The 15,613-nt window shown below is 48.3% G+C and overlaps 1 protein-coding gene across 1 annotated transcript in view; it reads left to right on the plus strand.

Moving 5' to 3' along the window:
- The first annotated feature begins 1,295 nt into the window (after positions 1-1,295).
- TSPYL2 (TSPY like 2) overlaps positions 1,296-15,613 on the plus strand; it is a 67,088-nt gene continuing 52,770 nt past the window's right edge. The window contains exons 1-2 of the mRNA XM_033921579.1: positions 1,296-2,385; positions 2,871-2,948. Coding sequence (XP_033777470.1) covers positions 1,816-2,385; positions 2,871-2,948 — 648 coding nt within the window. The 5' untranslated portion in view covers positions 1,296-1,815. The remainder of the gene's footprint in view (positions 2,386-2,870; positions 2,949-15,613) is intronic.

Here is a 15,613-nt window from a genome sequence, read left to right on the forward strand (position 1 = left end):
GGTCATCTCTACTCTAGATTCTCTATATCAGGGAATCACACAAAAAGAAATCAGGAGACTTCAGATTATTCAAAATATTGCTGTAAAAATTATCTTTCAGACCAAAAAAATTTATCACTTTACCCCATTTTTGAAAAGGCACACTGGCTACCTATATGCCACCGAATTACATTTAAAATATTTTTTCTAACTTTTAAGGTACTTTCTTTCCATTCGCCTGCTTTCATTGATAGATTCCTAATGCAGTTTGCTACATCTAGACCTCTTTAATCAACCTAACAATCCCTTCTTGCAGTTCCCTCCATTCGGCAATTATTTTATGATACCACTCGAAAAACAATTTTTACAGTGGTAGCCCCAACATTGTGGAATGCACTGCCACTAACTCTTAGGCGAGAATCCCATTTTTCCTAATTAAAATCAATGTTCGAAACTTCTCTATAGAGAAGCTTACGAGAACTAGACCTTGAGCTTGACTTAAACTTTGCAGTGTGCCCTTTTGTTCTTTCCTTCCCCACCACCTTTTTATTTCATAATAATCTCTTCCCTTTTGTATCTGGTGTAGTTGTTTATGAGATTTGTCTAACTATGTATTTGTAACTCCCTCAATTTTATTTTATTTTTAACACTATAATGTTGTAAACTGCTTTGGAAATGAAAAGTGGTATATCAAGTCATAAATAAACTTGAAATTAGGGAGGGGGCACCAAGAACCTCTAGGCACCAACCTAGAATTTAACCAGTCACCAGCCAATATTTTAACCAGTGCCCAATTAGCTCTGTAGATAACTTTAAGATAATAACTTTTTGCTATCCTCACCTTCTCCACTTAATTGGTTAGCAGTCTGAATATCACCACTAACTGGTTTAACTACTAGTTTTGCCCAGGCTCCAGTACTAATCAGACATTGCAGGGGTAGTTAGTGTTGAAAACTAGACAGTGCGCTGAATATCAGTGAATAGGCGGGCACAAGTGATTTAACTAGGCAGGAGGCCCTCCCGCCCAATCACCACTTGTTTGGCTATGACCGTTTACTAACCAGCAACTCAGAGATTAGGCCCGGTCCCCAACCATCCGATTTGAGCCTTTTAACACAGCGCAATTTTGTTTCTACTGAAAAATGTTTTTCTTTAGCATTGGTTGCATTTGCAAAGAATTTTGGCGAGGGACGTAACTGAAAGCGTTCACGGGAATTGTAGTCACTTTTCGAGGGGAGGAATAAATGCACCTCTTACGCACGCGTGGGACATCTTCAGGAGAAAGCCAAACTACTCCCCCCCCCCCCCGAACTACTTTGAACTAACGTCCAAGAGTGCACTTCCGGTTTGGTCAAACGTTGTCACTTACGCACACCTCTAGCCTTTGGATGCTACGCCTTAGCGTCCCGTGACTTTACACCAGCCGCTGAGCGTTGATCATTGGTTCCTTTTCGGGTGTCTTTTTTTTTTTTTTGCCATGCGTTGTATCGGAATGAGGACCAATGGACTTCGCTTATGGAGAAGGGGATAGCGATGACAGCGCGCGAGAAGTCAGCGCCTGGGAAACAGGAAGGAGGGAGCAAGGGTTGAAAAAAAAAAAAAACCCCAACAAGGAAACGAATACGTCAGAGACCTTCACCCTAACTCGAACCTCCTCGGTGCAGAAAGGAAAGCCTGCGAGAGAGAACTGTGCTTGCATGTGAGCTGCTCGCGTGGGACACGGTTCAACAGGGGCCGTTGAAAGAGCGTAGCTAAGGGGCTTGTTTAAACTGTGATCGAAGCACGCGCTCCGCCCGCGAGGAGGAACAGGCGAGCGCGAGCCGCGGGGGAGCGGTCATGAGCAGCCCGTCGCGGCGCGACAAGGACGAGGAGGATCAACGGCTGCCAGTGCCGCCGGAGGCCAAGCAACGGCGGCTGGACGAATCCGGGCAGCAGCGCGAACAGCAGCTGCTGAAGGAGACGGAGGCTGCCCAGGCGCTAGCCAGCATGACAGCCTGGGCGGTTGCTGCGGCGGACAAAGGGCGGGAAAGCGCCGAGCAGGAGGCGCGGAGGAAGCCTGAGCCGGACTCCACCGCTGAGGCCTGGAGGCAGAAGCCTCGCCTTACCGCGGCCGAGGAAGAGCCGGATTCGACACAGGCCGGGGCTGGGGGGCGACAACGGCGGCGAGGCCTGGCAGGCGAGGAAGCGGAGCGGGACGAGTGCTCTATCGTGTCGGTTCAGCCCCTGCCCGGGCCTCGGCGGTACCTGGATGCTCTAGAGGCCGTGCAGCAGGATCTGGAGGCGGTGAATGAGCGAGCTAACCTGGCTTTTCTGGGCTTGCGAAGAAAGTTTGGGCAACTCCGGCGGCCCCATCTGGAGCGCCGCAACCGCATCATCCAAAACATCCCCGGATTTTGGGTCACTGCTGTATCCTCCTCATTTTCACACATACTCGGTTAGAGTCTTAAGGAGTGGGCCAAGCTAGTGCTAGGTGCCGTAAAGGTATAATTCACTGACGTTACGCAGTTTCCTTTGGCGAATTGGGACACTCAAGTAGTAGAATGAGATGCTGTATTGGGCAAAAAAAAAATGGTCCATGACCCCAATAGACAATCAGCAATTACGAAGCTTTGGGGGTAGGGCCAGAGAAGGGTTTGCTTGTCCCCTTAACAAAAAAGGTCTTCCTTTGCCCTTACTGTGGAAAGCCCAAGGCAGCTTCCCTCATCCCACAGAAAAATATAGTCCTGGGTAAGATATTGAGAGGCTGCAAGTGTTAACAGTGAGCTGTAGTGCAGGTTTGACTCCAGTCCCTTGTGGTGAATCTGGAGGATGATACCCAGCAGCATGTAGTAGGGGGTAGAGTGAGAAGGTTTTGTTTTTAATTCTGCTAAAATCCTTAACTCAACAGCCAGTTTTTAAATCACCCTCAGCTCTCAGCTATGATTGATGATCGTGATGAGGACACCCTGAGTTACATGACAAATCTTCAGGTAACTGAGGACTGGCAAAGGTGATTTGGATGCCCATTAGAAACTGCAGCACATTTATTAATCTGTATTTGGAAACTTTCTGAGAAAGAGGTAAAACCTGGATCTGATTCATTCCACCTGAAAGGAGCTGCCTTAAGATTGGTAAAAGCTGGATCCTCTGCATCCCCTAGAAGCTGCAGGTCTAACAGCTTCACTAACATGGAATGCATTGGATCTAGCAGATTTTGTAAAGGCAGGATTTCCTGGAAGCTGCAGGTCTGGTAGCTTCATTTAGCTCTATTGAAACCAGTCAAAGCCAGAAACTGGATGTTTTGAGATAATATGCATCAAATCTGGCAGATTCAGAAGATTTTAGCTTTTACCTATTTCCAGTTGGTAAGTCTTCATAAGTGGACTCTGTGAGCATAAAAAACATGCACAGACAGAACTTTTATTTTAGGGAAAGAGCTGGAAGGTCTTGCAGCCTGTTTAATTCCTGGTGTTTTGACTGAGGCAACATTTTTATTCCACTAAAGCAGGGGTGTCAAACGCAATCACATTAAGAGGCCGAAATTCAAAACACAGGCTGTCGTGCACCAGACCCCACCCAATCTCCACCCCAAATTCTGCCCCCAAAATAGTACTAATTGTAACATCATTTTTTCCATTCATTTTCATATATACACACTCAATATAATCTTATTAACAACACATAATGGTTAACCACAAAATTAAACTACACAAAGCACACTGTATGCTTCTCAACATTCGTTCCTAGCAGAACACAGATAACTCCTATGCAAATACGGGACCAAAAACTAAAAGTACTAATATATACAATCAAAATCTTAAGATTCAAGACTCTGCATGCAGTGTGGAGGAGGGAGCCGGCCAGAAGATAACACCGGTGGCATCACACCGCGGGCTGAATAAAAAGGCCAGGCGGCCCAAATTCAGCCTGCCTTAAGTTTGACACCTGTGCCCTAAAGTGTTATGTATTAGCCATGTTTTACAATATTATATATAATGCCAAGTAACATAAACATTTTTCTTCTTTGGCAGTGGATCCCCAACTGTGTGCTGTGACCCCAAGTGGGCTAACAAAATTATCTAGTGGGATTACATTCTAATGACATCAAGCACACAGCTATAGGATACCAGTCTTTGGGATGGATTCACTAATTCTTCCGATCCTGTGCTGATCCTTCCCCAACCCGATTCACTAAACTGCTGCCTGATCAATCTCCTATCTGATCCAACCCATGCAAATTAGTAAAACTCTATGCAGAATAGCCAAGCAATTAATTCACTAACAATTGCTTGGCTATTTTGAATCGGGTTTTACTATCCTAAAACCCGACTGCTACAGACCTGTTGGTAACTGTGGCTGCCTGTCTTTTTTTTTATTCATTATTTTTCCATGGCACAGACCTATTAAAAAAAATGTCGTCCCCCCATGACCCACAAATGCCGACCCCTCCTGCCACCCGATGCTTCCCCACCATGCCGCTTAAAAATATGGCAGGAGGGATGCTGACTCCTCCTGCCATCGGGCCCACTCCCGACTGCTCCCTCCCCCCCCAAATAAAACAAATGCCCCATACCTGTTGGGAGCAGGAGGGATGCTCAGTCCCTCCTGCTCTGGATGGTTCCAGCAATGACCAGTCTTTGGGAGCAGGAGGAACTGCAAAGTCCTCATGCTCCTGCTCCTCCCCGGGCCATTTGTTTGGCCAATCAGGGACTTCCTTAGGCTCAGCCCTAAGGGAGTCCCTGATTGGCTCAGGCCCCTCCCAAGGGAGGAGCCCGAGGCGCCTGAGCCAATCAGGGCCTTAGGCCCCTCTCTGTGCATCACGAGATGCACCGGGGCAGAGCCTAAGGCCGGCATTGCGTTGCAGCCCAGAGAGGAGCAGGAGGACTTTGCAGTTCCTCCTGCTCCCGAAGAATGGTCGTCGCTGGAGCCATACATAGAAGGATGGACTGAGCACCCCTCCTGCTCCCAACAGGTATGGGAAGGGGGGCGTTCATGTGGGTTTTTTTTTGGGGGGGCAATCAGGAGTGGGCCCAATGGGAGGAGGGAGTCGGCATCCCTCCTGCCATTATTTGGTGGCGGGCATTTTGTTGGGGGAGGGTCTTTTTTAAAATTGGCGCAAAATATCTGCCGAATTTAAAAAAAAAAAAAACGGCAGAAGCTGACGGCAGTGACAAGAGGCTGCTTCTGTCACAACTGTCAGGACTCTGCCCCGACTCAGTTGCTCACTGAGCAATTGAGTCAGGAGTTTGCATGCAAAAAAGATAGTGAATCAATCCCTGTTTTAAAAATCGGCCAGAAATCTGCCAACAGCGATTGAATCGCTATCTTTAGTGAATCAGGGCCTTTGAAGTTTGCAGGAATGTGGAGGAGAGCAATAAATCATACTAACTGATGAAACATCTGGATTAAAGAACTGGCAAGTAAGCAGCTTTTTAGCTGGATTGGTATATTGAGGAGTCTGGAGGTTGAGGGATTACTTGAAAGTTGGACAGGGAAATTGAGAGAGAATGTCTCAATATTCTTTCTTCCTTCCAGTTTTTAGTAGATGGTGGCATGGCTGGTTGAGTATTTTAGATAAAGTTAAATATGGTTTATTAAACTTAATATACCACTTTTCCTGATGTCATAGCAAGGTGGTGTACAAACTAAGTTAAAAGTGAAAAAAGTCACACTTAGCTTTTGATTTATTTCCTTGCCTATTCAATCTCTCCAGCATATACAAAAACTTGTAAAACCAAATGCTCAGTGAGAGAAGTTAGCATTCAACCAGATAGGCATGGTGTGAATACTTTAGCAAACTGATGCCCCCAAAGGCTTAAAATGGGTTTTTAGTGCAGCCTTGAACTTATCCCAGGACAAGCAGGCAGCATATTCTCTACATGTGGGTGACGTCATCCACGGAGCCCCGACGCGGACAGCTTTTCAAGCAAACTTGATTGAAGATTTCAAGTTTGCTAGTGCTGCACCACGCATGTGTGTGCCTTCCTGATCCACTAGAGGGCGCATCCCCTCCTCATGGTCCTCAGTTCTTAGTTTTCCGCGGAGCCAGAAAGCCCTGTCTCTCTTCTCTGCGTTCTTCTAAGTGCCTTTCTAGCACCGCGGCTTCTTTATTTTGTTAGGGAGTCGCTGTGCGTTGTTGATTTATCGTGTATTTTCTTTGTTTCAAAAAAAAAAAAAAAAATATAAAGGATTTTTTCTTGTGATTCCACCGGCAGGCCCTTCTCGGGCTTCAGCCATGCTGCTAGGCCTCGTTTGGCTGCAGCTGTGTTTCTTTTTCCCTTGCCTCTCTCTGGGCTCACCTCGTGTGAGCTGAATGGCTGGGACCCAATTTCCTTCGATCGGATCGGTCCCCGGTAAGTATTTATTTCTTTCTAGGTGTGTTACCTTGGTAACGCCGCCGGCTGAGTCTCAGGCATTCCGGGCATCGCGTGCAGTCGAGCCTGCCTCTCGGAGACCTTCGAAGCGTGCCTCCTTTCATGGGAATACTCTTCTCGAGGTTGCCCTCATGGAGCGCACTGCTGCACCTTCATTACCAGTTTCATTGGTACGGTGCCGACTTCTGAACGACTTCGGTGGTCCTCGACGTCGACTGGAGCTTCGTGCCTCGACCTCGACTGGGGCTTGGTGCCTCGACGTCGGTGGGGGCTTGGTGCCTCGACGTCGGCGGGGGCTTGGTGCCTCGACGTCGGCTGAGGCTTTGTGCCTCGACGTCGGCTGAGGCTTCGTGCCTCGACGTCGGCTGAGGCTTCGTGCCTCGACGTCGACTGGGGCTTCGTGCCTCGACGTCGACTGGGGCTTCGTGCCTCGACGTCGACTGGGGCTTCGTGCCTCGACGTCGACTGGGGCTTGGTGCCCCGACGTCGACTGAGGCTTGGTGCCTCGACGTCGGCTGGGGCTTGGTGCCTCGACGTCGCCTGGGATCGACTGGGGCGTTTTCAACGGGGGCTTTGTGCCTCGAGGTCGACGGGGGCTTTGTGCCTCGACGTCGGCTGGGGCTTTGTGCCTCGACGTCGGCTGGGGCTTTGTGCCGCGACGTCGGCTGGGGCTTTGTGCCGCGACGTCGGCTGGGGCTTTGTGCCGCGACGTCGGCTGGGGCTTTGTGCCGCGACGTCGGCTGGGGCTATGTGCCTCGCCGTCGGCTGGGGCTATGTGCCTCGCCGTCGGCTGGGGCTATGTGCCTCGCCGTCGGCTGGGGCTATGTGCCTCGCCGTCGGCTGGGGCTTGGTGCCTCGCCGTCGGCTGGGGCTTGGTGCCTCGCCGTCGGCTGGGGCTTGGTGCCTCGCCGTCGGCTGGGGCTTGGTGCCTCGCCGTCGGCTGGGGCTTGGTGCCTCGCCGTCGGCTGGGGCTTGGTGCCTCGCCGTCGGCTGGGGCCTTGTGCTCGATGTAGACTGCGGCTTTGTGCCTCGACGTCGTCTGAGGCTTTGTGCTTCGATGTTCTGCCTCGACGTCGACTGTGGCTTGGCGGATGCTTTGTACCTTCGACATTGGCTGCGGCCGTGTACTCCGCGTTGCCTGACGCTTGTGTTTCGACGTCGCCTGAGGCTTGTCCCTTCCCGTCGACTGTGGCTGGGGGCCTCATCGTCGGCTGGAGCTCTGTGCCTCGTCGTTGACCGTGGCTTCGTGCCTCGCGGTCGACCGGGGCTTTGTGACTTGACGTCGTCTGGGGCTTTGTGCCCCTTGGTTGACGGTGGCCTGGTGCCTCGACGTCACCTGTGGCTTGGTGCCGCGATGTCGCTGGGGGGCTTTATACCTCAGCATCGGCTGAGGCTTGGGCCTCGGCGTAGACTGCGGTTTTGTGCCCCGTTATAGAAGGGGGATCTGGGCCTCGACGTCTCCGGCTCCTGTTTGGGAGGGTTCCCCGCTTTATCTCGGTGCATTCAGGCGGAAGTGCCGGAATCTTGTAGTACGGAGTTTGGTCTCCTGGAGGAGACTCTCTCCCTGCTCGGGCTCTATTGCTTCCGCCAGGCGTCATCTCGCTTGGCACAGAGTGTGGCTGGGGATCCGAACCTCCAGGATCATCTCGCCATTTTACTTACGTGAGTACTGCGTTTCTTGAACCTCTCTTGCGGCAGACACTAACCGCCTCTCAGAACGCGACTGGTCCTTCGCCTATCTGGACAGATGAATTCCTTCTGCCTTGGCTCCTTCTCCGGCGGAGCCCTCCGGATACCTTTCCTGTGTTATCTCGGCCTCTTTTGCAGCGGCCGTAATAGCTGTAGCAGCGCCGGGTTATGGTCCAGCTGCCGGCTTCGGCGGCTCCTGGCCGTCCTTTGGACTATTCTCGCATAGCCTTTGGACTGCTCTCCTTCTGGGGATTCCTCCCCTCCCTTCAGGAGGGGTGTCTCCTTCGGGTCTATGCACCGGGGGGGGGGGGGTAGCCTCGCCTCGCCTCGCCTCGCCTCGCCTCTGTCGGTTGGGCGTTCCCATCTGCCCATCTGAGTCTTGTCTGGGCCCTTCCTGCCCTGCACTAGGCTCTTGTCCGGGAGCTGTTCGGCTTCTGTCCGCCCCAGTCTCGGGAGTCCGTCAGGGCGGACTTGAGCCCAGTTTGTTTGCGCTCCTTCTTGTCTCGGCCTCGGGGGAGGCCCTTGTTTGTTTATGCCGGGAGGTGGCCCCTCTGTCCTCGGTCCTCCTCCGGTCTTTTCGGCGATGCCTCGGCAGGCTGCCCGTCTGCGCCTGAGTCAGCTGGTGTTTCAGCGGTCTTCGGTCTCGGCTGAGCCGATGTTGATCCTTTTGGGACCATGGGCTTCGCGGTTCAGGTCCCGCTGTTCGCCTGGTTTCCTCTTCGTGTTCCCCACTGGACCTGAGCGTCTCGGTGGTGGCAGGATCAGGATCCGGCTTCCCAGCACATTGCGGTGCCTCCCTCCTTGAAACGCTTGCTTCATTGGGGGGTCACCTCGTCGTATCAGAAGATTCTGACGATGGACTCCTCTGCATAGGCTTAGAGGGCCGCCTCGGGGCCTTCGGACTCAGGGTCTTTGGTCGAGAGCGAACCGTCGCTGCCACATAAGCCGGCTGGAGCGCCGGGCCATTTCCACTGCCATGGTGGATTTTCGCTCTTGGCCGCAGGATTGCAGGGTCCTGGTGCGTAAAGACGTCCAGGTGGTGATGTATTCTGTGACCCAGCCAGGGGGTACGGGTTCCCTGTCACTTTGCAGGGAAACCCTTCGTTATTGGTAGGGGACGTTATGCCGCAACCTCTTTCTTCGGGCGGTGTATTTCCAGGGCGATCAACGTTGTTTGGTGGACACGTTGGGTCGCTTTTCGGCCGCATGAATGGTCGCTCCATTCTCAGACTCCATTCCATAGGGAGTTCTGTTCTGTTCGCCCCTCATTCACTGGTTGCCTCGATAATGCTCGCGGATGTTCTCCCGGGTTCGCCTCGAGGCGGATGCTTTCTTCTCGATTGGACGGGCAGGTTCCTCTATGCGTTCCCTCCCTTTCCTTTGATTCTCTGGTCTTTGGTTCACCTCCTGTCGGTCTGTGCCACCATGATCTTGATGGCTCCTCTGTGGCCACGGCAGCCGTGGTTCTCCCTTCTCCCTGCTCTGTGTCAGGGAGCCTCTGCTTCTACCTATGTTTCCTTCTCTGCTGTCTCAGTGTTGAGATTTTCTGTTGCATCCCAATCTGCAGTCTCTACACTTATCAGCTTGGTTCCTCATCACGTGCTTCCCTCCTTCTGTTTCTCTCAGTCGGTAGGAATGTTCTCTAGGCCTCGCGGAAGAGCTCCACTCGGCAATGCTATTCCCAGAAATGGCCCAGATTTGCTGCGTGGTGTGCTGAGCACCACATGGATCCGCTGTCTGCCTCCTTGCCTTCAGTGCTGGATTATCTGTTCCACTTGTCTCAATCAGGTCTCGAATCGATATCTCTTCGAGTCCACCTCTGTGCGTTTCCTGCCTTCTTTGGCCGCTTGATGGGCTGCTATTCTCCGTCCATCCGACGGTTTCCCGCTTTATGATGGGTCTCTTCAATGTTCATCCTCCGTCAAGCCCCCTCCGGTGGGTTGGGATCTTATTGTGGTCATGGCGCCATTGGTGAAACCTCCGTTTGAACCCATTGCTGAAGCTCTACTTCCCCTGGCGGGTGGTATTCCTGGTTGGTCTCACGTCTGTTCGTAGAGTCTGTGAGCTGCTAGCTCTGGTTGCGGACCCGTCTTTTGCTGTTTTTCATCATGACACGGTGGTCCGGCGTACTCATCCCAAGTTCTTGCCTAGGTGATTTCGGACTTTCATCTCAATCATTCCATTGTTCTTCCGGTCTTTTTTCCGCAGCCCACTCGCCCCCGGGCGAGGGGTGCTTCACACTCTGGTTTGTATGAGGGCGTTAGCCTTTTCCCTGCATCCTACTGAGCCTCATCGGACGGCTCCTCCACTGTTTATCTCTTTCGATCCTCGTCCGTGGGGTCGCCCTGTTTCCAAGCGCACCTTATCCAACTGGTTGGTTGCTTGTTTTTCCTTCTGCTACGCTCGAGCTGGTCTCGCTGCACTTTCAGGTCATGGGACATTATGTCCGAGAGCTGGCGGCGTCTGTCGTTTTCCTCAGAGCCTTGCATATTGAGGTGTTCTGCGAGCTGCCACTTGGTCTTCGGTTCATACCTTCTCCTCTCACTACTGTTTGGACGGTTTTCCCGGCGCGACGGCCATTGTGGCCGGTCGGGGTTCCATGCCCTGTTTTCATAATTGCCAACTTTCCCTCCGTCCCTTTTTGGTTAGCTTGGAGGTCACCCACATGTAGAGAATATGCTGCCTGCTTGTCCTGGGATAAAGCACAGTTACTTACCATAACAGGTGTTATCCAGGGACAGCAGGCAGATATTCTCGCAACCCTCCCACCTCCCCAAGGTTGGCTTATTTGCTAGATATCTGAACTGAGGACCATGAGGAGGGGATGCGCCCTCTAGTGGATCAGGAAGGCACACACATGCGTGGTGCAGCACTAGCAAACTTGAAATCTTCAATCAAGTTTGCTTGAAAAGCTGTCCGCGTCGGGGCTCTGTGGATGACGTCACCCACATGTAGAGAATATCTGCCTGCTGTCCCTGGATAACACCTGTTACGGTAAGTAACTGTGCTTTTGTGAAGGAGAGCTCTAACAGGAGGGGAACTAGGAGTGAATTCCAAAGACAGGATACCATACCACTAGAAAAACAATTTTTGTAGATTGCTCAAAATTTTAGAGACTGGTTTGTGTCCTCTTGCTAATTTGTTTTGGTAGTTATCTGGGGTCATGTGAATTTTCAAGTACTAAAAGTGGGAAGCAGTGGAGTGGAGGGGAATGCTTGGGAAATAATGCCCTGTTGGACTTTTCTGGTCCAGATAGTGCAACAGATGTTCTGTTCATTATGGGGGCTGTGTATTAAATGAGTGCAGGAGTGATCCAGTGGTTAAAGCAGCTGCCTCAGTACCCTGAGGTTTAGTTTGATTCCCACTGCTACTTTCTGTGACTTTGGGCAAGTCACATAATACTTCATTGCCCCAGGTACAAAATAAGTAATCTGTTTAAAAATATGTAAACCACATTGATTGTAACCACACAGAAAAAGCAGTAAGTACATCAAGTCCCATACCTTTTACACATTTACAGTTCTGAACTCTTTTCTGAGGAAGTGCTGAGAGAAGCCTCTCTGGATGAGTGTGCATTACTTTGCTTGGAGTTTTGGTGACTTAACACTTGGGGATGGGTGACAGTTCGTTTTATTTAAAAAACAAAAATGAGTTATTAGCTTGTTCAGAATCTAATATTCTTTTGTCATAGTTTAAGCATTAGTTACTATAGCTCTAGAACATTAAAATGTAGTTATTTGATTAGAGCAGAGGTGTCAAACTCAATCACATTAAGGGGCTGAAATCCAAAACACAGGCTGTTGCAGGCCAGACCCTGCCCCATAATAATACAAATCATAACACCATTTTTCACATTCATTTTTCATATATACACAATATAATCTTATTAACACACAATGGTAATGGTTAACCACAAAATTAAACTACACAAAACACATTGTATGCTTCTCAACATTCATTCCTACCAGAACTCAGATAACCCCTATGCAAATATGGGACCAAAAACTAAAAGTACTAATATATTTTAAAAAAATTCCCTAAGATTCAAGATTCTGCATGCAGTACAACCCCCAGAGAAAAAGAAACAAATGTATTTCTTCCTGAGCAGTGCAAAAGATAGAAAGCATATTAAAATGCTAAAAGCTCAATTCAAACACTAGCTTGAAAATAAAATCATTCCCCCTACCTTTTTTGTCTTCCTCCCTCCATGCTGTGCCTCCCTCCGGCAGGTGTCTAACCTTCTGGCCAGCTCCAACCTGGCCGTTTTATGCAGCCCGCTGTCCGATGACCCCAGTTTTACCTTGTGTCCGGCTCCTTCACAGCTATAGTGTGCACGGAGTCGCGTGCAGTGGCTCTTTGTGCGTCCTACACCTGAACCGGAAGCCTCTCTGACGTTGCAACGTCAGAGGGAATGTTTCTGGATGAGGTGTGGGACATGCGAGGAGCCGCTGCACGCGGCTCTGTGCACATTACAGCTGTTAGGAGGAGGGAGCCGGCCACAAGGTAAAACTGGGGGCATCAGACCATGGGCTGCATAAAATGACCAGGTGGGCCGGATTTGGCCCGTAGGCCTTGAGTTTGTCACCTGTGGATTAGAGAGTCTTAATTATTTTGCCTCAGTTTAGTCTTCATTCCCTCCCACATCTCTTTAATTTTAGTCGGTTATTCCTGAAAAGAGGGAAATTTTGTCACAGGGTATTTTCATCAGCAAATGGTTCACTATAAACAACACAAAGGCATGAAATATATATAAAAAATAAAATCTAAGGCCGTTTATATTAGCTTAGTATACCTACTCTTATAGCAACTTTAACTAACTAACTCACTAATGCTAATTAGCAGCAGTCCAGTAGCAAAATGGGTGGTATACAATATTTTGCACTGAGTACATGATTATTATGCACTTTGTGCAAAGAGCTCCAGGTTCTTGGAGAATAAATCTGATCTCTGGAAGCTAGAGTAGCGCAGATTTGGAGGGGCTTAGGCAAACAGAAGTATATAGAGTAGATTTAGAGAATGACATGGGGACAGAATTTGTTTCCATGTCATTCTTTAAGGAGAGAGGGAAGAGTCAGTATGAATGAGCACAACCACTGACCCTACATCAGCATTGAAGAATGCTGATGTAGGAGGACTGAGGTTGAGATAGACACTAAAGAATGACATGGAATGGTTTCATGCAGTTATCTGTGGAGATGGTGGTGACAAATGTCCAAGTAGAGAAGTTCCAGCTCCAATCTGGCAATCTGTACTGCCTTGGATGTTGATGTCACCTGAAAGAAGATCATCACCTTGATCTGGAGGAAAAACCTACGCTCCAGAGGATGCAATTTCCTCTTGCACCAAGGAAGATGTGTCTCCATGAACTTCAGCTTGGGAAGGAAGGGTTAAGATGGTCATTTTAGTTTGGAGATTGATTATGTAGATAGCTTGGTGGGCATGAGCATTGCTTGGTCATTTGCATAGTGTGAAGGTGGTGGTTCTCTGGTATTATAATAATAATAATAACAGCTTATATACCGCAATACCGTGAAGTTCTATGCGGTTTACAGAAGATTAAGCAAAGGTAACAAATTGATTGACTTTAAGAGGGGAGGAAGAAAGAGAATTAATAGGACAGGAAATTCATTGTTGAGGAGAGAGTGATCAGTAGGATAAGTTAATCGCTATAGAGGGGAGAGAAAAGAGAGGATCAGTTGTCTAGATGCTTTAGGAACAAGTGTGTTTTTAGACGTTTCCTAAATTCCTCATAAGTAGTAGGCAGAAGCAATTGTTCTAGGTCTTTACCCCATGATGCTGCTTGGTGTGAGAGAAGGTGTTCATGGTGTTTTTTCAGTTTACAACCTCTCAGTAAGATTTTAGACAGTGCTGGGGTTGAGGTTGTCTTGGTACATGTGGGTATCAGAGCTGTAGGAGAGAGGTTCTGGAAGTCAAATTCAAGCTCTTAGTTAGAAAATTGAAATCCAGAACATCAAAGTAACATTCTCAGAAATGGTTCTCATTTATGCGCAGGACTCAGGAAACAGTTTCTGGAATCTGAATGAAATATGCAGAGGGAAGAGGAATTTAGACATTTTAGTGACAGCAACATTCTGGAGAAGAGGAAACCTCTGAAAAGATGGTTCCACCTAGAGAATGAGATGGACAAAGTTTGGCCCCATCCCTGTAAGCATTGTCCCCATCCCATTCCCGCAAATTCACTCTTTTTCCATCTGCACAAGCCTTGAACAATTACAATTTTATATTTAAATCATTAGAGAATAAAATAAATATTTATTTTTAAAAATTTATGAATCGCTTAAATCTAAGCGATGTACAAAAACATTTACATCCATAATTTTAAACACAAACATTATAAAATGCAGTAAACAAGTCAGTCACCCCCCACAAAATTTCCTTAATACAGAATTATTAAAATCTAAAACAAATGAGTTAGAGAAAGGTGTCAACAAATAATTGTGTTTTAACAATTTCTTGAAAGACATACGATCTTTGCATAATCTCATTATACCAGGAATACCAATATTCCCCACCCAAAAAAATCAAAACCTCAGTTTTTTTACGGTAGGCCATGCTGCCCCATCCACATCATTATTTCATACATATAGCTATTCAAATTTATCTCTTTTCCTACAAATTCCCTATGGGAAAAAGAACAAGATATCATCTGCATACAGGCGGTATTCTATTCCTAAGGAGCAAAATAACTTTCCCAAAGTAATCAGGTATATATTAAACATAACTAGCAGGCAAAGAAAGGTACAATCAAGATCGGGCGATAACTAGCAGGCATATTCTATACAAGTGTTATATAAATCATAAACAATACAGAACAAGGATCAACAAAACCCCCGTCTCCCCATCTCTCTCGCAAATATTCTCTCCACTTTCAGGAAATCTGAACAAGCCAAATTATTACAGAATGCTACATAGAAAACTCATGCTAACAGACTACCTCGGTGACATGCACAGAACACAAATGTCAAATATATATAATAGCTGTCCAAAAATGATAAACATAAATTTAAACCAAAATTCAGACACCAAATCTTGTATGTTGAACAACACTAAAATTGAGATGCATTTCCTCCTATACTGTGCAAAATATAAAGGTCACAACATGCCAGGGATAGTGTTAGGAGAGTGCAACTAGGGCATCTGCTCCCTGGCCAAAGAGAGCCCTAAAAGCCTATTGAAAGCTGAAGAAGGCATGGCCTGGTAGTAGGCTTTCGGGGTCCCCTCCCAAATTTCTGCCCTTGGCCCTAGCGATGTCTGACACCTAGCCATGTCTAACACCAGCCCTGGCAGGATACACATTTCAAATCTGACACATTCTAATCATAAAATAGAAAATAAAATTACATTTTATACCTTTTGTTGTCTGCTCATTTTATATTTCAAATCATGTTGGTCCCAAGCTCTGGTTTCTTTTAACTCACTTGCTAGGGTCTCCTCATTTGACAGTTTTTTTTCTTTCTTCCAACTTTGTGTACCTATATTTCCCTTCTGTGTCCCCTGTCCAGCATATCCCTAATGTCCATCTCCCCACACACATTCATCATCACCATTCTATGTCCCTATCTCCCTCTTCC

Source organism: Geotrypetes seraphini, chromosome 1 (genome assembly GCF_902459505.1).
Source record: "Geotrypetes seraphini chromosome 1, aGeoSer1.1, whole genome shotgun sequence".
Lineage (NCBI taxonomy): Eukaryota > Metazoa > Chordata > Amphibia > Gymnophiona > Dermophiidae > Geotrypetes > Geotrypetes seraphini.